This window comes from Protopterus annectens, chromosome 7.part0 (genome assembly GCF_019279795.1).
Source record: "Protopterus annectens isolate FY-2018-M chromosome 7.part0, PAN1.0, whole genome shotgun sequence".
Taxonomy (NCBI): Eukaryota; Metazoa; Chordata; order Ceratodontiformes; family Protopteridae; genus Protopterus; species Protopterus annectens.
The window spans coordinates 1403354961-1403382085 of record NC_056739.1 but is presented as its reverse complement, the minus strand read 5'-3'; the positions used below and the strand labels follow the sequence as shown (position 1 = coordinate 1403382085).

Sequence of the window (27125 nt, the reverse complement as noted above, 5' to 3'; positions counted from 1 at the left end):
TCCACCTTGGCAACCCCTAATGGGAACAGGCGAAAGAAAAATAAGAAAAAGAATTGTATGATTTCTGCCTGATATCTAATCCACTATAAGCCCTGAGGTCAGGGTCCATACATTATGGTCTGTTAAACTTCCGTCTCTCTCAGTCATTGCATGCTCACTACACAGACACCACAGATCCCCTTACAGCCTGTCCAGGCTCCTTTATACCTCTCCTAACAACACACATCCACATTCAGTCAGCTCACTGTTACTCCTCTTACTTTACATCTTACTGGGGTGTTGTGCACTTCACAATCACTAGCCATATTCCTAACATCAGTTATCTCTTTTTGCAGCACACTTTGTCTGCCTTTATCATTGCAGCTTGCTCCCCCAGCAATTGCAACATTGCCAAATAAAACCACTACTATGGTCTGGTTTCTTCATAAAGTTATTTCAAGCCAAGAATAACACTTTTTTAATAAGGATACCGACCAGTAAAGTCTGCATGGGTGACTGGATGTTTACAATTCTTATTATTAGCAAATTTGGTCCTTTAATAGTTATTTTTTAAACATTGTGACTGGATGTTAATTTTTTTAATAGCAAATTTGGTACATTTACTAGTTATTTTTTAAACATTGTATCGGCCAGTATGCACACCTGAAAGGGCTCTCCCTCACCCCAGGCAACTATAGCTTCGTCTCTCACCACTAGGTGGTGCAACTAACATTATATGTGCTGTATCCTGCCCCAAATAAATCTGCCGCCCCATTGGAATTTGTGTAAAGTAACGCTAGTACCATTTACTTGGTGTTTTTGTCCCCAAATAGATTTGCCTTCTTTTGTTGATTTACTTGTACATCAAGGCCATAAAAGTAGTGTTTCTGCAACTCACTGGTTACAATCCTACCTTTCTGCCTCTAGCTCTTCCTAGTTTCGCCTGCTTTTACTTACCTTACAGCTCCAAGGTTTCCACTTCTCATACTGATTGTTTTTCTTTGCACTGATCTCTGAGGGGGACAAGCCCACTTAGTTTGCCCTCTCTACACTAAAGGGCTCACTCCGCTGTCCTACCCTACCCCCATTCCAACCCACCCCAGATCACCTAGACATATACAAAAACTAACCATTTCCCCTAACTTCTGCCAATCAGCAGTCACCCTCGGTCTGCCAGTTACACCTCAATTAACCAGTATACTATTTGTAACACTCCTCCCTCCTCTCACACAACTCAGTGCAACTATCCTTAATCACTCTACTCCCACCACACTACACCAACACCCCTCTGTCCTTACATCTTCTTTATCACACCATCACAATAACCTAACATTCCAAAATAAAGAATACACGCCATGCTCTTTCTCCTGCCCACACTCTGTACCCTACTGCTATCTGCATACTATCTAACTTCGTACACTCACCTACAAATATATGTATATAGCCCCACACTATATTATACTAATATCGACCACTCTTCACTCTCCTACCTTCCCATCTCCTCCCAACTCTACAATCACTCAGCTATTGCATACTTCCACTTCAAACATGTAGTTGTCAGCAATACCACCAACCTCTTCAGCAAACACATTCACATACTCTCCAAACCGTCGCAAAAACATGCATGTATGTTGTCACAGGTTCTCCATAGTGGTGATATACACCCCAGTCCCGGGCCACATACTGCACAACACACCATCATCCCTACCTTTCCACCCCCACCTCACATAAAAACTTCAGACCTTATTATTCTTAACATGAACCTTAGAATCGTAGTTAACAAAATAACAGACTTTCATGCAGTCATTTGCACAATACTCACCAGACATTCTTATAGCAACAGGAACTTGGCTAAAACCCCATATAAGAGACTCTAACATACTCCCACAAGGTTATTGTGTACACAGGTTAGAGAGGATCAGGAAGAAGGGAGGCCGGGTTGCAATCTTCTACAAAGATAACCAAAGCATAGACTACCTACCCATCAAATAACCTTACAATAACAACTTTAAAGTCCTAGTAACACATCTCAGAATCAACCCAAAGAAAAATATTACCATAATTGCTACTTACATACCTCCCAACAATATTCCCACTGCCTTTGAAGAACTCATAGCCTGGACAGCCTAACCTACACTCACGAAGCCATTATCACTGATGACTTCAAGTTAGACTAGAACACTTGCACTGGTGATAACCCCTCCACTTTCATAAATCTACATGGTTTCTCCCAAACTATCCAATTTCCCACTCAAGTGGATAAACATAGCAAAAGGGAATCTATCTTAGACTGGTCACTTATTAATAGTACCATCCATAACTATATCTCTGGATACCTCCCAAATACTTTAAGTGACTATAGACCTACCTACTTAATCCGTCATCAACTCAACCCATCCAGAACCATAGTTTACAAAGTTGTACAAAATACCAAAAACTTCTCCAATAAAGCATTTTCAGACATGCTTAGTAAATGTAATGGGACACCACTACATCATCTCCAACTCGACCAGACTGTAACATACTTCAATGACACATTCCTAGCTATTCTAAATAGCTTAGCACCAACTCGTACATGTTGTGTTAAAAATAAGAGATTGCCCTGAATATCAAAAGAAACCATTAGACTTCAAAAACTAAGGGACAAAATCTGGTTTCAATACCAGAAAACAAAAGACAATAAAACTCTGTTAGCATACCAGCAGCTCTGCAATCAAACAAAAAACAACCCAAACTAGACAAAAAAAAAACATGTTATACATCTATGCAAAACCAATATGAAAACAATCCTAAAACGTTCTGGCAGGCAATTAACTCACTCCTCCACCCAGGTAAAGCCATAACCCCAGAACCAACAACTAGTAACCAAACCATGAGTATTGCCTCACAAATCAACACCTGCTTTTTAAACACCATCCTCTCCTTAGTTACAGGGAACAATTCCACCCACACTCTCTTCCACCTAATTTGGAAACTAAAAACAACTTTTTTGACCTCAAACCTGTCCCAACTAACATCATACGAATGATGCTGAATAAACTAAAACCTTCATCCTTAGCAGCTGGCCAACTCCCCAGTGAGTACCTCAAACTTTCAGCTGATGCAATAGCTCTGCCTGTCTCCATTCTGGTAAATAGGTCTATAGCAGAACAATATGTCCCAAAAATTATAGGAAATTCCTTATATCAGCCCTCTACATAAAGGAGGAACATCAACAGAGTTAAAGAATTACAGACCCATAGCCATCCTTTCCCCCAGTATCAAAATTTTGGAAAAATGTATACACACTCAATTACTATATTACCTGCTATCTCACAACCTTATCTCTCTGTCCCAACACAGTTTCAGAACAAAATACAGCACCACCACAGTCCTCTCTAACACCATCAACCAACTCAGAAGTTCAAACCAGCAAGTAGCATCAGTCTTCCGAGACATGTCAAAAGCATTCAACACGGTCTCCCATAAGAAACTCCTTAATACTCTTGCCTCACTAAACCTATCAAAGACCTCCCTCTCCTGGTTCTTAAGCTATCTTTCTGACAGACAACAAGCAGTAAGATGGAAATCCAAACTTTCACCACTTCTGCCTGTCTCAGTCGGAGTCCCCAAAGGTCCATACTAGGGCCCCTTATTTTCACCATCTTCTCTAATGATCTAGCCTCATCCACAACACATGCTAAACTAGTCCAGTATCTGGAAAATTCAACTTTAATCTGCTCTGCAGATACCTTACCAGATCTCCAAATAGTAGCCCAACAAGCTTTTAATGATATCAAAACATATCTAAGTAAATCACAACTAATCCTAGACCCCAAAAAGACCACCCCTCCTTTCACCATTCTCTTAACAACCAAAAAGGTCAGGTGAGCATACAAAACTTCTCAGCGTGACTATCGACAACAAACTCAGATTCGACCAACACATAGCCATCACAATTAGGAAAGTTCACATTAAACTTGGCAAACTGTACAGAAGCAAGCCATTCCTTACTGACAATACCAGACTAGCCATATCCAGAACCTTCCTCCTCTCCACACTCCTTTATCCATTCTCCCTCTTTACCAACTTAAAAATCAGACTTAATCAAATTTGAAAATTCCTACAACAAAATAGCCCATTTCACAGCCAACCATCCCCACCAAACCCACCACTGCATTGCTCTACATAAATTAAATTGGCTTGAGCTAACTAACCTTCTCCATCTCTACCAACTTAAATTCACACACAGTATCATATTCCATTCTGACAATTGCCCATCCCTCAAGGAACTTATTCCCTACTCATGCCCACAAAGTCTATGATTTGCAGACAGAAACTTGCTCACAGTAAACAAAGCTAACAACACTCACAGTAAAGCCCTATTTTCAAATCAAATAGCCAAATTATGAAGCTCTCTACCCCGCACCCTCCAAAACACACCTGAATCTACCAATTTCAAACAACTATTTGAATATCTATCCAAGAACTGGCATTGCTCCTGCACCAGACCTGACTGACAAGATATCTATAACTCTCTCACCATGCTGTCCACTCCTTACCTCATTTTCTCCCTCTCCTCAGTGTTACTATGGCTCATAATAAAATATAAAGGACATCTCATTTGCTCATAACTATTATTTAATATGTAAACAGAACTAATTGTATTATTCTCACAGTGATCTTTACTGAAATGCTTGTGTGATTTTCTTTTTTGAACTTGTATGCACTAGAAAACAGTATTGAATACTTCTTTGTATAGACTAACTGGATGATGTATATTCTGCATCTTACTGTATATATACTATTGTACTATCCAATTATTGTATTTTGTTTATATTTCTGTGGAGCTTTTCTCCCAGGCCTCTGCTGAAAACGGGCTTCTGGCCCAGTCAGACTTTCCTGGTAAATAAATAAATAAATAAAGTCTAATGAAAATTTGCCTTTTCAATTATTGGTTCTCTAAAAATTGTTAAAAGATGCAACAAATAATTTCTGATCTACTTTCTCAAGCACTAAAAACCCAAACTTTCTGAAATCAGTACAATTCAAACTGTGCCTAGCTGGAGCATTATTAGTGTCAAGTTTCTTAATAGCTAAAAGATGTTTTCTTATTCTGTTGGATAGCTTCCTAATGGTTTTGTATATTGTAAGACAAAGTCTTCATACAGTTGACCTACATTTACTTGATCTATTATATCAGGGTTCTATTGATGTTGCACTGTTTGAATTTTCGCAAGTAGAGCAGCTCGAACTAGGAAAAATTTTTGGTATATCAAAAATTCAGAAACATAAAGAGCATCCACCACTAGGCCAACAGTTTCTGCTCCTAATAACAAAACACTTAGGATTGCATCCTGTTTGGACTCTGTGTTGAATCCAGTAGTACAAAAAAGTTTATAGTATTTGAAAGATTCATAGTTATTTTTGGATACCTTAAAAAATTATCAGTTTAATGGAAATTAAACTATGTTTTGTATTTAGATATTACTTCCTTGTATACCATAATACATCAAGTAGAAGGAATTGAAATTGTATGCTCTTATTTAGTTAAGAATACAGGTCTGATGAGTTCAGATGTTAACTCTATTTGTACTTTATTAGAAATTGTTTTGAGCAACATTTTTTTCTCTTCGGAGACAGCATTTTTCAACAAACGTCTGGTGTAGTAATGGGTGCCACAGTGGCACCCACTGTTGCTAATTTAGTTATATGTTGATGGAAAAGTGAAATCTTAGCTAAATTTGATTTTTTTCAGAATGTTATGCAAAAGATACATTGATGATTTGGTGTTTTTATGGACAGGTAATTTTGAACAATTAACCCTGTTTGTGCAAAAAATTACTGAGTGTTCTGTGGCTGAAATTTGTTATTAGTGGTACAGGGTATACCATTAATTTTTTGGACATCCAAGCCACCCTTGATTTAGAAAATAGAAGGTTTAGTAGCTGTATTTTCAGAAAAAGACACTTGCCAACCATTATTTACATTTTGACAGCTACCATCCTTCTTTTATGAAATATAATATTTTAGAGGTCAGATTATAAGATTAAGTAGGCTAATTAGCTCCAATTCTGATTTCTTGAGTGAAGTTATAGCTGTTACTAAAATGTTTCACAAGAGGAGATACCCGTTAAACAAACTGAAAGAAATTGTCCTGGAAATCATTAAAGCTAGGGATACCAAATTCCAAGTTATTTTAAATGCTGGGTTTACACCAAAAACAGTCAGTAAATCTGATGACAGTATAAGTTTATCCTTTCCCTTACCTATGTGTCTTAATGACCATGACATTAGATATATTTTGGAACAAAACTGGAAAATTATTTTGGGCAATTCAGAGTCAACTAAAATGTTAGGGGTGAAACCCAACTTTGTTTTAAGAAAACTTTGAATTTGAAACAATTATTGAAACAAACACATACTATTTCAAGTAAAGAAGTTAAAAAGTGTTGTGGCACAAGTCCTTGTAATAATTGCAAATATTGTAGGTACATCCACAAGTTTATTAGTTATTACTTTGAACACTGTGGCTATCAGTTCATAGCTAAAGATCGTTTCAACTGTAGTGAGGGTATAGTGTATTTGGCTACCTGTATGAACTGCCAAAGTTTCTATATCGGTAAAACCATTAGAAAACTATCCAACAGAATTAGAGAATATCTTTTAGCTATTGAAAAACATAACAGCAATAATGCTGTAGCTAGGCAAAGTTTGAATTGTACTGATTTCAGAAAGTTTGAGTTTTTAATGCTTGAGAAAGTAGATCAGAAATTATTTGTTGCATCTTTTAACAATTTTTTAGAGAAGCAAGAACTTAAAATGCATATTTTCCTTAGAGTGGACTTTCCACCTGGAATTAATGAAACTATCAATGTTAAAAGTGTTTTAAAACACTAGATTATTTAAAATTTTAAATGATCTATTCATTATTTTTTCTGTTGCAGCTTTAATAAGGAATTGGTTTGGAGGACTGTTATTTTTTTAAATGTGTCTGTTGGACAGTTTAATTTATGATGTCATATTTTTGTGGATGTAAACAGTTATATGTGGTTTTAATTAGTTTCTGAGCAAAGTTCAATATTAAATGAATGAAAGCACTAAAAATATTTTTTCCGAGTATGTTGTGGTTTGTATTTATAGTTCAAGGCTTGTGGCTGTGAAACCAAGGTTTTTAGTTTGCATTATATTATTAAACTGTTGCATTACACAGTAAGTTGTACGTTAAGCTAACTTTAGATACTAGGTGCTAAATAAAGCTAATGAAGACTGTGCTGCCATCAGTAAAAAAAAAAAAAATGACATCCAGGTAGCATGACTTACTGTGATGGAAAAATGTGTAGTAACTGATCTCATTTAAAATTTTATGGATTAAAAGGTTGGATCTGTTTTTCAAGTTCAGCACTGGACCACTAGATAATCAAATTACTTAGTTGCAATAGTTTTACACCGTATAAGTACAATATCATCTTTTCATTTTTAATCATACATTTTATTCAGTTCATTTTCATTTCATATTCATAGGTTAGTACTAGGCTAACTGCCCTTGTGGGCCAATTTAAGCCTAGCCAATTATCGCATTTGAGAATCAAACCCTGCACCTTGTGTCCTTAATGCTTTCTCTCCTTGTTTGTCTTCTCGACTGCATGTGGAAAAGCTAAACTCCTTTTTTTGTCATTATTTCTGAAACAGCTAAAAAGTTTAATGTTAGCACTGGAAGCTTATATTGTGTACAATATTGTGGCATTTTTTTTCAAATAAAATGTTTTCCCTGCCTATGGACCTGTAGCTTGGAAATGCTAACACAAATTCCCTTATATTCTTTCTTTTGCAGTGAAAGATTTATGGTAAGACTTAACAGAAATGGAGGCCCCAAGAACCCTGAGAAAATTGACAGAATGTGTGCCCTTTTTACAGTAAGTATGACTATGTTTTTATTTTTTTACTTCAGTTGTTTTAGTTATCAGAGACCAAATGTAATAAAGGAGACTTACACCTTTTTTATTGTTTTGTTTCTTTTTCTTTTCTTATTCTTTTGATTGTTATTTAAGTCTGGAAGTATATTTTCAAATATTTTAAATCAAGAACATAAACCTTCACTTAGTGGTGTGTACAACACAGACAAATGCAGCAAAAAATCCAAAAGTTTATTGAAATGTTAATGTTAAACTCTTTCATCTCTCTCGATTAGAGACTTCATCAGAACAATATACAAGTCACCTGATATATTTTATATAAAATGTGAGTCATCACATGATCACTTAAATTGCCTCTCCTTCTGTTAACTGTTTCCCCATATCATATCATCTAACAAATATTTAAAATTGCTTAAAAACAGTGAAATTCTCTACAAATGTTCACCGAATGTGTTTAAGAAAATAGTAAAAAGAAAAAACATTCATAATAAATGTGCACGCTACATCATATGGCTAGTAAATACAGATTTTATAGTGTCACATTATAAAAACATATTTTCTCAAGTGTACTCATAAATCAAGTTAAATAAAAGAATGAACCTAGACTTTAAAATCTAAAGTACTTGATATTACTAAGCTTACCAGTAGTGCTTTGTGTGTCCTTCCTTTGGTTATAATGTCGTTTTTCTCAGTATGGGCATAATATTTGTAGATTCATTTAGTCTAGGAAATGAGGTGGCATTTAACTGAAATTGCCAAACCAACCCCCTATATGCCAATTCATTTTCCTAATACCCACCTCTAGGACTTTTGTTTTACTATCTCAAGAATGCAAAAATACAATTTATTGAATGATGTGCAACTTCTACTATGCTTATAAAGTTCATTGTTAGGGTTACCCTGCTGAACTGCATAGTTGTGTTCATAGATTATTTTCTTAAAACTTCTCTCAGTCTTGCCTACATAATAAAATACACAACCTCTGCAGAAGGCAAGATACACTAATCCACTACTGTTACAATTACTGGTGTCTAGTCTTAGGTTTAATGGTGGTTCCCCTAACCTTATATGAAATTACAGTAACAGCATGCCCCACATTTAAAAGTTCCACTCCTTCTGTTAGTTTGTTTTAAAACTCGATGTTCCAAACAAAATTTCAAATTTGGCTCAGTCTTGTAAACAAATTGTGGACATTCTACTAATAAGTTCTATAAATCAGTGTTATTTTTAAACACTATCCAGTTTTTGGACACAATTTTCTTAACTTTACTGAAATATCCATAATATAATACCATGGAGTTGACTAAATTAGAATTCAGTTCCTTGTTAGTGTCTCGAGTGTCTGTATTGTCCGTACCTAGTAGTGGTACATATTAAGTACCCCCACCTTCCAACACTTGATCACTACACTTTGGTATTAATGAAGGTGGGTAACCTCTATCACAAAATATTTTAAAGAATAATCCCAGTTGTAACTTGAAGTCATTTAACTCTGAACACATCCTTGTAGCCCTAATCATTTGCCCCTTAACTAAATGCTTCTTAGTGTAATATGGATGGTAACTTTGAAAGTCCAAGAAGGTATTAGAAAATGTAGCCTTCCTAAACAATCTTGATACAAAACGTTTATTTGGAGTATCCTTAATCAACAAAACATCCAAGTAATCAACCTTGTCAAGGGAATATTTGTATGTAAATTTAAAATAAGAACACACTGTATTAATATACTGTACAAAATTCCCCACTTCACTATCTTTATTTTTCTACAGAATAAACACATCATCCAAGTAACGCAAGTAAGTGTGCCACTGGTTTATATAGTCAGTTTTCAAAATGTATTTATTCTCCCAGGTGTATATAACCAGGTTGGAGGATAACTTGCTCCCATCACAAACACTTTCCCTTGCTTGTGATGCTCCCCTTCAAAGTGTAGATAATTGTTGCACAAACTGTAGTCCATAACTTCCATAATACAGTTCAACATGTTGTTGTCAAAGATACCTAAGTCACTTAACGCTTCATAAAATAACTCCAAGCCAACCTGATGAGGGATGGAGATAAATAGATCTACTACATCTTTTGTGCAAAAAATGACATCCTCAGAGAAATATCCACTTTTAATCCTTCTGAGGAAATCTCAAGAATCAATTAAAATGTGTTCAACTGGCCGTAATAAAGCCTTTAAGATTTTATCAATAAGCACACCTAAAGTATAGGTAAAACTGTTTTGGGCTGCTACTATTACTCTTAATGGAGGTTTATCAATATTTTATGTACTTGTGTTATTTTAAATCTTTTTTTGAAGTTGCTTATATTCATAATTATATACTTTTCTTGATTCTTTTCTCCCTGAACCTCAATTAAAATTAGACCAAAATCCAGTTAGACAACTTTATAAACAATTTAAAATAAATAATACATGCACTTCATTTGTAGCATCAGGGAGCTACAATGAAGACTTACCTCTCACACCTTTCAAAATAAATACCTTCCCTTCTGCTATATCCCTTTTATCAACTGTGAAGTGTATATGCCTGATCCCTTAGGACAAGTTGTATACAGGAGAAATTTTGCTTGCTTTTTGGCTATGCTGTGATTTTCAAACAGACCATTTCAATGGTTAGTGATATATAACATTTCTTTGCAAATCTCCAAGACAGCCAACATTGTTTTCTCCAAACAAAGAAGACACACCACCACCAACAATGTTTCCTGTTTACATTATTAGTTTTGTTTTTTGTCATTATTTAAAACAGAGGAATAGAATAGTAGATTGTGACTAGGAATGAGAGAAGATATTAAGTATTCCAGATCAGCTTTAGAAGAAAGACAGGTAAATATCTATTCTATCCCAACCAACACATTTGATAATTTCAAAACTGCATAGCATATGATGCAGCAGAGTAAGGGTTAGAGAAATGAGATCAGACTTCTGTTACTTGAATACTGTCTTAAACTAACAAATATTAACTCACATTCCATTTAAATAATTTATACAGAATACATCTCTATCACCTGACTGCATTCAGGTAAGATAATTCAGCTTTTTCATGCATACACACAGCCGCTTCTCAACTGGGATCATTTAACTGGGATCGAGTGACATCAGATCAGCTGCATTTGCACTCAGTTTAACCCATGCCCACAAACTGCTGTCTTTTATCTAGGCTTACCTCAGGTGGTCTCTCAGTCTGATATCATGCACATCACAAGCTGTTATGTATCAGGTCCAGAAGGAGAACTGTAATGTTGGTGGGCTGCATCATAATTATACTTCCAGGTCCACTTCATCTAATTTTTTTAATAGCAAGGCAAACTATATAGTTATGCTGAACAGTTTACCCTTGAATTTAAACATTTCCAAGAGACAATTACCTTAAAATGCACATCACATGAAGACGGACTAATCTAGGCATCTGATGTAGTATTGTTAATGCAGGACAGTGTGATAACTCAACACTGAAAATAAACTGGTTAAGATGAGTTGATGGGTCCATGATATCTGCTTAAATAAGACTCTCTAAGGGGAATATAAGTGAGGCTAGATAGTGAAAAATAAAAATAGTCAGAAATAATCAGTCAAAATGCTCACTTTTTGAAAATACAGAAAACACAGCAGTACAAAAAAAATCCATAATATTTATTTTGACTACAAAGCTCTCCACACCCCACAAGCACAACACTCCCCCACCAATAAATATGAAGCTAACCAAACTGCATTACTGAACTTAAATATAACCCTATTGGCAAGCAAATAAACATTAGTCCTAATCCAAACTCAACACCAACTTTAATCCTAAAGTCACTGACGTATAAATACTATAGCAACAGCATTTGAACAAATGGCATTATGTTGATAATAATTTCTAATCAATTGACATTTCTGTCAAATGCAGAATTCACACAAATCATATTCAGCCTAAAGAACTTGTTCAAACTATCCTGGAATAAGTAATTCAGTTTACAGATAACAGAGGTAGTTTCGGATGTATATTTAACCACCAGACAAGTTGTGTACTTTGACAAGCTTCTGGCACGTATAGTAGCTTAGGATGCAGCCTACAATTCAAAGTTCAGAATAAAGGGATCTCTGATCAGCAACTTCTGTCACTTGAATATACAGAGTTGCTGGCTATATGCTGGTGTGAGAATTCTACTTAAGGTATTACCTTCTACTGCTGACTTTAACTCCTGAAATCTGAATGTGTCAGAAATGCATTTTTTTTTGTTCTAAATTTGCAATGTCAAGGGGAGGGAAACTGCATGTATTTTGCCAGAACATATGTATTTCATTTTTATCCATTCTAATTTGGGAGTTGCTTATGTGACTTAACAAGGAGTGTGAAGAGTGCAACGACAATATATGTGTGCATTGCGTATGCTTTTTCACAGACTGTTTCCTTCACACGATCAACACGTGTTCTGTTAGTACTCTGCTCTTCAACTAGTAATACTGCAGTAAAAGAAAGTACTATCCGTCTTTTGTACTTTTGCAGTACATATCACAATCCACAGAATTTTAAGGACACTGAAGAAGACAGGTTCCCATTTGTAAAGTTTCAAAAGCCCATACCACATCAGGATAAAAGGAATGTATTGTCTAACAGTATTTGAACCTAAATTATTTGTTTTTCTCACTCATGACATTGGGAATGGTGAACCCCCAGTCTTTGTGAAAACTCTAGGCTGTGTGCAACCCACCAGAGTCCAAATTAAAAAAATTGGAGGGAAAGAAAAAAACATTGTTTTTTTTTTTTTTGTATTTTACCTACACTTAAAGAAGAAAGCAATCCATTGTTAGTTTTACAACACCACACTCAAATCTCAGTGTAGATGTCTCCCCATCATACTTGCTATCCTGAATTGCAGGACAGGTTTTCCTTTCTGAGAGAAGTATGGTCACTGTAGAAGAACCAGGCATCTGTGAATGGAGGAATTTGGTGGGCATTACAGACCTTTTTCTTATCTCATTATAATGCCTTGCTTCCCTAGAACTTTATCCAAAACTCCAGCACATTTTCTATCATAATACATTCAGTTTGCAGTATTTATATCTGTATGTATTTTATCCAATGTTTTGTGCAGAATGAAGTGTTGAAGTAGAGATATGAACACAAACAGAATAATCGCACATATTGATAGCCTCATAAGATTTTATTTCTGCCAGTTCATTGCTACCAGACTGAGTCATTCTATCAATCACAAAAGACATCACAGCATTTCTTAGTGTATCTGTACCTGTATGACTTTCAGTCTAGGCATATGTCCTAAAGAGATAACAATGAACAAGTACATTTTATCTCAGGGGATCTCTGAAGGAATTTGACTGCTGTAACTTTTCTAATATGAAATCCTTTGCTGCCAAATAAAGTTTGCTTTACATTTAATATTCCAAAGCCATGAGGAACATATTTGTGTATTAACCTTATCAAGTTGCAGAGTACATTATGGAGATCTCAGCATCTGCCCTGTATTAGCTGCTTGGGTTATTTCTGGTTCTGTTATGTTGTTGTTCTTTGCTTAAGGTACACTTGTGTCCTGCTTGTGCATACTGTGAAACCATTAAATAATGTACAACCATCATTGCTCATAGGACTGATAAAGATATTGTAACCTTAATAGAAATGGAGACACCATGCATGTCAGTCTTGCATCAAAACACTGTTGGCTGGATGGAAGCATCAGGTTTCTACTGGCTATATTCAACCATCTGACTGTTATGCATAATGTAAAAAGTCAAGTAACTCATCTCTCTGGTTTCTGCAATATACCTGTCTTCTTTCATGATTTTGTTTTCCTCAAATAGGAATGTATTAAAATGTGAAAAAGTGGATAACTAGAAGTAATAGTAAAGACAGCCATACATCTTACGGTAGATGTAATGGGAATTCTCACTGTGCTTTCACATATAGAATGAGCATATGTGGATACAACTTTGGCATATGTAGTCCAACACACATTTATGGTCTCATCCCTACTAACTCTGTGTTCCTGCTGGTCATCTGTTAATCTTCCATTCTTTCCTACCTGGTTGCTGACCAGGTTTATTCCATTGCGACATTTCTTTCCTTGAGCTAGTCTTAAAAGTAAATTTAATTTCTGGTGTCCAGGAAATGGGAGAGCGAGTCAGTGATGTTCAGCTTTACAGTGCCATCATATAATAGAAAAGTGGATTTTTCTGGGAAACATACATGTTGTATACCTCAGTGGATATATCTATATGCTCTCTTATGCTCTGTTTCGTAATATGTGCAGCGTGAAGCCCAAGCTTCTCCTCCACCACCAGGATTAGTTCTTGCTATAGGTAGAACTTGTGGTCATGGCGTATCACAGCTTCCCTCAGAGAAGGCAAAGAAACCTTGGCTGTCTTTGTTCTCCTCTCCCCCACTGCCACAGCCAGGATGCTACTCTAATGTGAGTCACATTAAGAGCAAGTGGATAGAACCTGCAGACAGCATATTTATGCCATACTTTCCTGTTCAACTTCCCTTAAGTGCTCAACGTATTACCTTAGGTCAAACATCCAGCTTTGACTGTCATCAGGTGTAAGTTGCTAAAGTCGATTCTAATTATTTGCCACTGACTGGTTGCAACTTAATTAAACTTGTAAAGCATCATTTGTAGTGTTTTTTTACCATGGTATTGCTTATTGTTTTTGAAACCATGAGTCAAAGAACACAGTCAAAACTAATAGAAATGATTGTCTGTTGCACCTAGAGTTTAAACAGCTACATCCATATTCCCTTACAATGTACTCAGACCCCTTATTATACCACTGATTGTCCAAGAATGTAGACATGATTGTTGGATTTTTACACCACCTTACAGAGTGTTATCCTCCTCCTTAAGTATAGTTAATGTAGTTCCCTGCATCACACACACACACACACACACACACACACACACACACACACACACACACACACACACACACACGCACACACGCACACACAGACACACACACCCTAAGTGCATGTTTTTTCAGCATAGTTAAAATAAGCAGTGACCCAGGCAATGTGAAAATGATGTTAAAAAAAAAAATATATATATATATATATATATATATATATATATATATATATATATATAGTTTAGTAAAATTAAAGCTAAAATATGTCATAATAGCCATTTGCTAAATGTGAGTTTTAGCATGTCATCTCATTTAAACAAAATAAACTCTAGGACTTGGTGTGCATAGTACATCTATCTACATCCGTAGGGCTATCTACCAGCTTACCTCCAAGGAATGAGTGCATTTCTAATACTGTTTGCATGCTGATTATCTATCACATGTCAGGCTTCAGATCAGTGGAATGCTGACACTGGCACTGAACTAAGTACACAAATGGAAATGGTCTAGGATGCCTGTGGGATGTTGGTGGAATACATAAGGCAAATCAAAAGAGAGTCTCGACAGCACCTTCAGAAAAAATCCAGATGAACCTGACTGACTCATAATCCCCTGCTGCCCGCTAACCCTCAGATCTTGTTTGCCATGTTTTGCTATAGACATGATCCTTGGCTCTTGCTTTCAGATAAGTGACTTAGTTCAGTTTTCTTTTTGATATAGCTTAGCTTAACTTAGTGGGTTTAGCTCTTCTAGTTTATATTTAGCTGTCATGTTAGTAGCTTACGTCTCCTTCCTTAGATATTCCTAGTTTGGGTAGTTTCATTTGGCGCCCTTTTCATGTTAATCACTAGGTATTTGTCTTTGTATTGTATTTTTAGTTGTGCATTTTTTCAAAATTATTATGTCTGAGAAGCCCTCTAGGTTTAAAAACTGGTCCTTTTGCTGTCAGAAAATGCACAATTCTGACTCGCATGAGGAGTGTTTGTATCGTTTATGGGCTCTACACCTGGAGGCTGAATGTGACATTTGAGCCACATTCAACCACAGGGCTTTGGTGGAGCACTGCAATAAGCTGCTCCTTAAAGGCATGGTGCAGGGGGGTATTATGTTTCCCCTCCTAAGGCTCCCTCTTCTGACCCCAAGAGTAATACCTCTTCCATGCCCTCTGTGGACTCTAAAAAGCCATGGCTGTCAGATCCTAGATCCCCAGATTAGACTCCAGCCTGGGCTGTCTTGGATCTGAGGTCTTCGGATCCAAGATCATTGGATTCTTCTTCCGTATCCAAGGCTTCATTGATCAGAGAACCTTGGATGTGGTCAAGGTCAGGCCAGCCTTGGATTCGACCAGTTTGTCAGATCCAAATGCTCCTTTCTCTCAGCTGTCAGATCCAACAGGCTTGTCAGATTCACCAATAATTATTGAGGAAACGGCCTTGCCTACTTCTTCGAGGCATTTATTCCAGTCGGCTCCTAGACCTCAGAGCTGAACTCTGGATCATCGACACAGATCCTCAGGGTCTCCAGCTAAGTCTACTCACTCCTCCACTTCCTCCAGATTCTCCAGGAGTCCGTTGCCTTCTGACATGGACAGTATGATGAGGAGCTTCCTTAAAGCCCAAATAGAGCACAGCTTCTGGCATCCCCAGCCCACCAGGCTAGGGGAGCTTCTCCAATCCCTATTCACATTTCTCCTCTTCCAACCCCATGGGCTGTGGAATCTCAGGACCTGGACACCAGTGGTCAGATCCTGATGATGTCAAGTATTCCCTTTTTCTTGACCCAATCAGGGTCCCTGGCCTGCTCTGTTCCTCCACCCTTTGACCAAAGTGGGCCCCAGTCTAGAGCGGTTAGTGTCAGCTCCACAAGGATAAGGTCAGGTTTGATCTTTTCAGACTGATCTCTTCCCCTGGGGGCTTTTGCCCTCGATAGTTCCAGGCTGGTAACATCTGGGTTGTGGTGCTGTATTGGGGCTTGTTCCTCCTCTCTGGGGGACTTTGCCTTCCAAGACTGGGAACGGGACAGCTTCCAGCCCATTGGCCTTTCAGGTGGTACGAGGACCTTCTCCAGGACTTGAGCTATATCTTCCACTCCTCCAAGTCCATTCTTGCCTCTCCCTACCTTGGGTGGTGAGGCCTCCAATCCTGCCCAGGGTCAGCCCTCCCACTTGAACCTTCAGGGGTTCCTCCACTCACAAGATCCCTGCATCTTCTGAGTCCTCCTCAAAGCCCCCCCCCCCCACAGAGGAGGTACCTTGTAAGAGAAAGTGCAAGAGGAGGCACTTGGACTCACCCACAGAGTCCCTCACAGAGGACATGGACCTCGATGAAGGAGATGGGTCCCCCAGATCTCTACCCGATGATGTCTCCTTTTGGGACATCCTTGAGATCATGAAGCAGAAGGGTGAATGGTCTCTCCAACCCCCATTTTCTGAGGAGTTTATATTCCTGAAGGATTTAGGGACAGGCCCATCTACTTCCTGGTTGTCACCCCCTGCTGAACAGTTGGTTGATCTTATCACCAGCAAAGCATGGAAGAAGCCCAACACTGTGGAACCAGTGCCCAAATGATCTGATAATTTCCTTAGCCCCCCCCCCCCGTGTGGACTACCCCTTCTGGAGCAAAGGAGTTCCAGTCAATGCCATTGTGGTGACCACAGCCACCAAGAAGGAGCTGGCAGAGCAGGGCTCCACATTCCATCTCCCAAACTGAGAGTCAAAGACAATAGACCAGCATGGGAAGCATGTGTTTGCCTCAGATACATTTGAACTGAGGGCAGTTAAATACTTGGCACACTTCAACCACCTCAGAAGGGACTTGGTCAAAGAACTCATCACTTCACTTACAGAGTTATTGCTGGTGGAGGACCTCAGGAAGGAGTCTCCCAAGCTTTCTGTTCTGTCGTCCCTCACTAATTCCTTGATGAGGTTAATTTGCAATGCTGCAGAAGCTACCTCTCGAGCAGCAGGTATTATCATAGCTATAAGGTGGCATGCTTAGTTGCGACTATGTGAGTTTGCAGAACCCTTCAAAGCATCTTTTACCAATACTCCGTTTGTTGGGTCAACCCTCTTTGGACCATCTTTCAAGGACACTTTGACCCATAATGAGCATAAAAGGAAAAGTTTGTCTGCGGTTAGGATCAAGTTTTCTGCTCCTCAGATGTCTTTCTCAAAGACACAATGAGGAGCAAAGAAGATGTGGTTCTGGAAGTCATGGTCTTCCTTCCAGGATGCTACAGATGATTCCTCTTTCAGAGGCAGGGGGGCAGGATTCAGTGGCAGATGCCGCCCTAGAGGCAAAAGGGGCCCGCAAAATCAGGGCTCTAGTGAACCCTTCTCTGAGGAGCCCTTTTAGCTGAGGGGTTGCCCAACTGCTCTGCCCTGGAGGCAGTTGGGGGTCATATTTTCCTTCAGGAACTAACCCGGGCAAACATTACCTCTGATCAGTGGGTGTTAAACATCATTTCCAGTCTTATTTCATTCCCTTGTCACAACCTCCTCTGACACACAGGTATCTCCCTGAAGTTCCACCCCATCAGAGGGAGTTGGCCTTCAATGAAATTCAACAGCTTCTTCAAAAATGAGCCATTCAAGAGGTTATAACAGGATCTGGAACTTACTTTCACTTTAATTTTTAGTGCCAAAAAAGATCGGGGACCTGTGCCCTATTTTGGACCTAAGCAAGCTGAATCTGTCAGTCAGAAAGTCAGTTCTGGATGGTCACTGTTCAGTCCATTCTGCCTCTCTTATGCAAAGACAACTGGATGTGCTCAGTGGATCTCCAGGATGCTTACTATCACATCAAGATGGACAGATGCTCTGGGACACCTTCAATTCTGGTTAGGGGTCAATCATTACCAGATCAGAGCCCTGCCCTTTGGACTCACCGCAGCCCCGCAGATGTTTACCAAATATATGGCAGTGGTAGCAGCTCACTTGTGACTTCAGAAATTTCAGATGTTGCCTTACCTCAACCATTGGCTCCTCACAGCACCCACGAGGCATCGACTGTCATACGCCATCAACTATGTCCTACACTTGTTCAGTTAACTGGGAATTACAGTCAATCTTTCAAAGTAAAATCTGGTCCCTACGCAAAGGTTGGAGTTCATAGGAGTCCAGCTAGACTCCTTCTCAGAGACTGCAGCATTGCCATTATTCAGAGTCCAGTTGATCTGGGAGCAGATCTTTAATCTTTCACATCCTTCAGTTCACCTGATTATTCAGACCTTAGGATCTATGGCTGTGGCTATTCAGCTTGCTCTTCTGGCAAGGTATTGTATGAGGGTTTTACAGTGGACTCTGGTCGTTCAATGATCCATTCTGTTTCAACCTATGTCTATGTCTATAAAACTGATGCCTATTTGCAGATGGCACCTTCTTTAGTGGCTTCAGTCTCAGGATCTCACCTTAGGCAGACTGTTTTCTCTCCTTCTGCCCAAGGCCACAGTGACCATGGATGCTACCCTGTTGGGGTGGGGGGGATTTTTCAAGGGAGAACTGCTCAAGGCACATGGTCCCCTGTAGGGACCAAGTTGCACATAAATGTCCTAGAGATGAGCACAGTCCTACTCATGTTTCAAGCCTTTCAGGACTGCCTTCCTGTGGCAATGATTGCAATTCAGACGGACAACATGGCAGTGGTGTGGTATATCAACAAACGAGGGGGGGGGGGGCACAATCTTACCAGTTGTGCAGACAGGCCATGAGAGTGTGGGAATGGTTGATGTCCTCTGGGCTCTTTCTTCTTGCAATGCATATACCCAGGGACTGCAACATGTTGGCCGACAAATTCAGTAGATCCATCTTGAGTCTTCCGAGTGGTCCCTCAATCCAATGATGGTGAAGCAGATTTTTGACTGCTGGGGTCAGCCATGTTTTGACCTCTTTAACTCCCCAACCAACAACAAATGCAGCATGTACTTCACCCTGATCCCTTCACCTAGGGAGTCACCAAGGGATGCTCTAGTCCTCAATTGGCCCCCTGGTCGCCTTTACACTTATCCTCCTGTCCCTCTATTCCCCAAAGTTTTGCAGAAAGCGCATTGGCTGAGGACATCACTGATCCTCATTGCCCCTTTCTGGCCTAGTCAACTGTGGTTCCCCTTCATCAGGTCTCATCTGAAATATCCTCCCTGGATACTTGATCCCCTTTCCAGATCTGTTTTCCCATCCTTCGGGGCTTCCTCTTTCAAACCTTTGGACCCTTCATCTAACCACATTCTTTCTCCAGTTCCAGTGATTTTGAAACAGTCCAGGCTACCTTTTCCCTTGAAGAGTATTATCTTAGCTTCCCAGAAACCTTCCACCAGGAAGGTTTACAGTGGCAAATAGAAAAGGTTTCTATCTGGGCTAAGAGCAGGAATCTGGATCCTTTTTCCACCTCTGTTTCTTATATCCTCTTGTTCTTGTCCTCACTTTTTCAGGCTGGGACAAGTTTTTCTACTATTAAGCTTCAGTTGGTGGCAATTTCTAAACTTCATGAAAGCAGTGAACCTACATTCTCTTCCAGGCTCTGTAAAGCATTCATGAAAGATGCTTTCCTCCTCAGACTGCCATGTAAAGATCCCTCACCTCCTTGGGATTTAACCTTAGTCCTGCAGTCTCAAACTCAGAGTCTGTTTGAACCTGCCAGTTCATGTGATCTTAAAATCTTGACATGGAAAACGGCCGCCCTGGTAGCAATTACTTCAGCTAGAAGGGTTTCTGAATTGCCAGCACTTTCAATTGCTGCTCTGAATATGGTCTTTTTGAAGGACAGAGTATCTCTTAGAATGAATCCTTCCTTTCTGCCCAAGGTTGCCTCTGAATCCAATCTGAACTAATATATTCATTTGCCAGTTTTCTTCCCTAATTATTCCAGTAAAGGAGAGTACATTCTACATAGCTTGGCTGTTCGCTGGCAATTTTGATTTTACCTACATAGGACCAAGGAGTTTCACAACTCAGATCAGCTCTTTGTGGCCTTTTCCCCGAATAGATGTGGCCTCCCAGTTTCTAAGGTGACTATGTCTAAATGGATCTCTAGCTGCATTACTACAGTCTATGCCAACAAACATCTGGAGGTTCCATGGAAGGTTAGGGCTCATTCTACTAGGTCCATAGCTACTTCCTCAACCTTCATGGCCAGATTCTTCACTGATGATATATGTGCTGCTGCCACTTGGTCTAGTTTTCACACCTTTATATCTCATTACAAATTGGATTTGGTTTCCAGGAGCATGGCCTCCTTTGGTTCCACAGTGCTTTGGCATGTCCTTCTTTGAAGCCTCCCAGGGTGTATGGTAGCTGGGGGCTCTGACCCTACTGTGAGGAATAATGACATAAATAACATTAGACAGAGTTATGTACTTACCATAACTTGGCATCTGTGTTATCCTATGTCATTATTCTTCACATTTCCCTCCCACTATCCCCCTTCCTTGTTGGATTTTCTGAGACAGTTGGATTGTAGTGGGTCTAGGACTCCTTTATTTTCCTTTTTCCCTTTTTGATTAGCCTTCCTAGCCTTGTTAGCAAACTCGATCTGAGGGTTAGAGGGCAGGGGATTATGGTAGAGGGAGGAACTTGAGACTTGCATCTGTCTGTGCTAAAACGTTGCCGGCTCAGATCCAGTATCAGATACAAGACCCCTCTTAGAGGCCTTTCTGTGAAGAATAATGACATAGGATAGCACTGATGCCAAATTATGGTGAATACATAACTCTTTCTTTCGACCCAAGCCAATCTGGATTCTTCAAGGGCAGGTCCTGCTTGCTTAATGTGGTTTACATCTTTGAAAAGTTTATTGAGGCAGTGGATAAGGAAAAACAATATACAACATGTCTAGATCTTACTAAGGGTTAAAACTAAATGTCAAGAAGTGTATAATCATATCCTTCTTGTTTTAACTATCACAGTGATGCAAGACACTCCTGAAAATTTATCCCGTATTAGGATCTGGTAACTTATGTCAACAACGAACTGTCATTTGATCAGCATGTATCTGCTGTTGTAAGAAAGTCCTTTTTTATTTCACAGCATATATGTCCAAATCCGACCGAGTAATTGTTCCTCTCTACTTGGCATTCATTAGCCTATCATTGAGTATAATGCACCTGTTAGTATGGACCTGTCAAAACACATCTGAAACGACCACAGTGCTTTCTCACATCAAGGGCCAAAATCATAAAAACTATGCAGTCTGTCTAAAAGCTTTATTCCACTACCATCTTCTGAGAGGTGACTTCTGCCTTTCATATAAACATTTAACGGACCCTGCTTTAGTCTAGTAGTATCAAAACTTCCTGCTCAAGCACGCTACTATGAAATAATTTAAGAATCAGTCTAGAAGCCAATGACAGGTTCCACTGGTAAGGTCAAGCAATATATTTTACAGAAAAACATGGCAGGTCTTTGGAAAGCAATTCTAAAAGGTCATCTAGGATTTGTGTAGGTTTTACATGCAGGAGAAAACAAATACATTTCCATTTTCATAAATGGCTCATTCAAGTACAGTTTTTCTTGCTTCCTAAATACCTGCAAAAATTACTGAGAAAATGGAGTCCTGTTATAAATCAAAACTCTAACATCCACATTATGAAATGGTCAGACTCAACTACTGGGCGAATAATTTTGCATTGACAAGGTCCTCCCTGAGATGATGAGAGGATTGCAGTGGTGTCTGTATTATATGGGAAAGTCACTCTTGTTCAGACAAGAAAAAGCTATTAGAGTCAACCGAATGTCTGTGTCTTGCAAATCTTTTTAAACCAAAGGAATTGGAGGCAATGTATGCATCAAGCCATTTACCCAGTGTATTGACATTATGACCTGTGATATAAATCTTGACAACTGAGTATTCTCCTTATGCAAGCAAATTTATGAATGGTCAACCCAAATTTTAGTATAATTCCAAAAGTGTATGTTTATGCAACTGTTACTTGTGATCTTGACAAACTTTCCAATATATGGGATTTAGCTGAGATTGCCTATGCAGAGCAGATGAGCTGCCTGCACCTAGATGTTCATGGACAACTCCATTTCCTAAGTTGGTAGAGTTATTCCACAATAACAGGATAACTTTGCTCTGCCTTGTTTGTGTACATTGTTGCTTTGTTATTTTTCATTTGGAGAACTCATTTGAGAGAACTGTCTTGAATGTCTTTATAACTAGAAACATGTCTAACCTTTCTTCCAAGTTAATGTGCACTTTTACATGGAAAGAATCCTACATTCTCTGATGACAGGGATTCTTAAAATTAGTTCCTCAGGCAAAGTCTGAAGCACCCATCATTAGAAATGCTTCAGTGTGGGATAGTGAGAAGTTTCTCTGCCCAAACTCACTGTGTTTTACCATCAGCTCAGCTCCTTTCTCAAGGTTGGAATTTGGTACACACAGTGGACCAACATATCTGATGTCTGATTCGAGAACATTCAGAGGTAATACTGAAGTTTCCTCATGTGCATTCTGTCATTCTCAATGACAAGGATGCTGCCTGACATCTGACTGAAAAAAAAATCTTCACTAAAAATTAGTTTGGGCAACTATTCACAAAAAGCAATGATGACATTTTAGCAATCCTCTGAGGTATATAGGCTTTCTAAGTGTTGATAATGGGTGACTTCAATGCACATATCAGGACAGACAGAACAGGATATGAGGACTACCTGAGCCCACAAGGAATAAAGGAGCGGTCATCCTAGACTTCTGTCTGGCAAATGGCTTGATAGTGACCAACACATGGTTCAGAAACAGAGGCAGTCACAAGATCACATACAAGAGTAGCCAACATGCAACTCAGGTTGACTTCCTCCTAGTAAGGAAAAGGTACTCTGGTAGAGTCCATGATAGCAAAGTCATCCCCACTGAAACAGTCAGCCCACAGCATAAACCACTAGTTGTCACAATCAGCTGTAAGCAGTGGTCAGAGAAGGCTTTAAGGTCAACAGGCGGAGGACCTGCAAGTTGACTAGAGAGAAAGTATAACAGTTCAAGGAATTACTCAGGGCTCTAGCACCCCAAGAAGAGGAGGAAATAGGTGGAGTTGCACAAGAATGGCAGTGTCTAAAAACGACATGTGTTAGGACTACAGAAAAGATATGTGGCTGAGCCTGGTATGGAAATACGGTACATAAGGAAAGCTGGTGGTGGAAAGCAGAAGTCCAGGAAGACATCAAAAGAAAGAATGATTACAGGAAGAAGTGGGAGATAGAAAAGACCAACCAGGCTAGGAAGAACTACTGGCTGGCTAACAAAGAAGCTAAGAAAGAAGTTACAATAGCAAAGAAAAGGGCATCAGAGGCGCTCTACCAACTTCTGGAAAGTGACTCAGTGAGTGGCATGAAGAAACTATGTCAGGTTGCAAGGCAAAGACCAAAAGAAAAAGAAGATAGTCAGACACCCTTCATAAGGGATGCCAGCAACAACCTGCTCACCAGCCCACAGGACATCAAAGGCAGAGGGAAGGAGTATTTCCAGCAGCTTCTGAATGAAGTAGACCCCACAGAAGCTGTACTGTCCCAGAAACAGCCTACAATGAGAGAAGAAGAGGAGCCCAGCCTAGAAGAAGTAAGGACAGCACTAAAGAAAACAAAGTCAGGGAAAGCAGCAAGCTCAGATAAGGTCACATCAGATATGATAAAGATGCTTGGTGAGGTAGGAGAGAAATGGCTCCTGAGGGTACTCATAGTAGTGTGGACAGAAAGGCGTATCCCAGATGACTGGAGAAAAAGCATACTCATGCCAGTGTACAGGAATAAAGGGGACATCCACAACTATGGGCAATACAGAGGCATCAAACTCCTATCACATTGCATAAAAGTTCTGGAGAGGGTGATTGATTAACAGATACACAGAGTAGTAGAATGTAAGATGGAAGATGAGCAGTTCAGATTCAGATCAGGATGCAGCACAATTGATCTGATGTTTACAGTGAGACAGATACTTGAGAACAAGCTAGAGATGAGGCGAGAGTCCAACTGGGCATTCCTAGACTTGGAGAAAGCATATGACAAGGTCCCAAGAAAGCTAATCTAGATAGTACTGCTATAGTTTGAGGTCCCAGAAACATGAGTAGAATTAGTGCAGGCTATGTACAAGGACCCAATGACTCAAGTACGAACAGTGTTCGGCCTCACAGTGGGGTTTCCAGTGGGAGTGGGTGTACATCAAGGTTCAACTCTGAGCCCACTGCTGGTCATACTGGTGATGGATTACATTAGCAAACACGTCGGAAAGGAGATATCAACAAGGTTGCTTATGCAGACAATGTAGCATTACAGGCAGACTCTGAGCAAGAAATTCAGCAAAAGATAGTTGAATGGAATGCAAAACTGAAGGCACATGGGATGAAACTAAGAACAGATAAGACAGTGGCAATGGCAGCAAATTGGGGAAATCAGAAGAAGCTGAGAATTGAGACAGAAGGGAAGATAATGGAACAGATAAACAGCTTCAAGTATCTGGGAGGGGTAGTGGAGGAGAAGGGAAGTCTAAATAAAGAGGTCAAAGCTAGAATCAGAGGGGCTGCAGCCAACTGGCATAGACTGTCAGGTGTAGTCTGTGACAGAAGAATGCCAAAGAAGTTGAAAAGTAAGGTGTACATGACAGTGGTGCGACCAGTACTACTGTATGGAATAGAAACCTGGGCAGTAAAGGCAGTACAGTTGAAGAAGCTAGAGGTGATGAAAATGAAGTACCTGGAAAGGGTGGTAGAATGCACAGTGAGGGAAAGACGAAGAAATAAGGACATAAGGGCAGAAGCTGAAATAGCTTCAATTGCAGAAAAGATGAAAGAGAACAGATTATGGTGGTTTGGGCACATGTGCAGAAAAGCAGAAGACAATCTGGTGAGGAAGATTTGGGACAGACAGGAAGAAGGTAAGAGGAAGTAAAGACGTCCAGCAAAGCGATGGATGGATTGTGTGAAAGAAGATCTGTGACAGTCAGGCATGAGTTTGAAGAAGGCAGGAGTATGACACTGAATCGAGAGAGATGGTGGCAGTTAACACGATATCCCGACCCCAAGTAGAAAATGGGAAAAAGGGGGCTGCTACTGTTGGTGATACAGGCTTGCTGAATAGATGAATGCTGCAGCCTTCCTGGGAAAGTCACTCTGCTGGAACCAAAATATTTTATTTTTTACAATCCAAAACAGAGACTGCAGAATGATATGACTATCTCCAGGTGATGCCGTGGACATTTTATCTATCTGGAACCCCCACCCAGTTTGGAGTTCAGGGGAAAAAAGTTTAAGATAAAAAAGGAAGAGTCCTATCGGAGAACTAAGAAAAATGTTGATAAATAGTATTGCATTTTCACTTGAGAGCTTCTATGGTTCCTGCCATACAGCACACAAAAAACACCAGGCAATTGCTAAACTGTTAAGTCAGACTACAGGCAGAATGTGTTAGTTCTGTTGTCCATTTTAAATCTCAAGCATCTCCTATGAGGCAGTTGATAGCACTATGTCAGTATGCATCTATAGGATCTAAAATTGCAATTCAGAAGTTTAGAACAAGAAAAATATAACTGAGTGAAGGGTGGCCATTTTGAATTATTGTACAATTATTTGTTGCATTTATTTATTTATTAAAAAGAGAGGTGTAATTAGTCTCCATGTTTCTTCATTGTTGTCTTAGCAAACCTGAAAAAATAAAACATTACATAAAATCATCTGCAATTGGAATGCTACAGGTACCCTTTCTGTAACTGTCATTGTTAATGTATCATTTTGTCATTTTGAGGACAGTGAGTGACAGTGCATTTAGAATCAATACATGCAGTTATAATGTTTTTTGAATTTTGATAGCAGATAGCTGAGAACAGAAATTTACTGGTGCAACAAGGGAACTGTTGAGTTAGAACTGGGAGATCCAAAGAATTATTTAGAGAAGATTTAAATTCCTTACTTCAGCAAAACTCATTCTGTCTCTTCCAGAGTGCTGGAACAGCCATTCTCATGAATAATAGGAAGTTATTGCTATTATCAGCAAAGAAAGGTAACACGAGTGAGGCAGATACTGAAGAATCTGTTGTAATATGCAAGTGACTGACGGATTTTTTTGCAATTTTTCCTGCTTCTGCTAGTTCACAGATTAAGGAAGCTGACTGATGAAAATAAGACACCCTGAATATTGCAATGATCATGGGGAGGACCACAAGATGTCTAGCCACATGCATCTAAATATTGATGCACTTCAGGAGTTCTTGCCGTCCTAATCAAACACTTAACACTGTTCGTCTCCCTAACAGGCTCAACAATAATAAAAATGTTGGCTGGTATGTTGTCTGGTCTGGTGGATGTATTATTTTTAATTTTTGACAGGTAATCTAAGACTTGTTCTAAAGGGATTTCAGTGGAAAATACATTTTCGAGGATAATGGATACATCAGTGTGTGTGTAGGCAGGTAATGTAAAG

The 27125-nt window shown here is 39.3% G+C and overlaps 1 protein-coding gene across 1 annotated transcript in view; it reads left to right on the top strand.

Moving 5' to 3' along the window:
- The window catches only part of DOCK3 (dedicator of cytokinesis 3), a 4843230-nt gene that overhangs the window by 2911879 nt on the left and 1904226 nt on the right, over positions 1-27125 (top strand). Inside the window, exon 10 of the mRNA XM_044077993.1 lies at positions 7793-7874. Coding sequence (XP_043933928.1) covers positions 7793-7874 — 82 coding nt within the window. The remainder of the gene's footprint in view (positions 1-7792; positions 7875-27125) is intronic.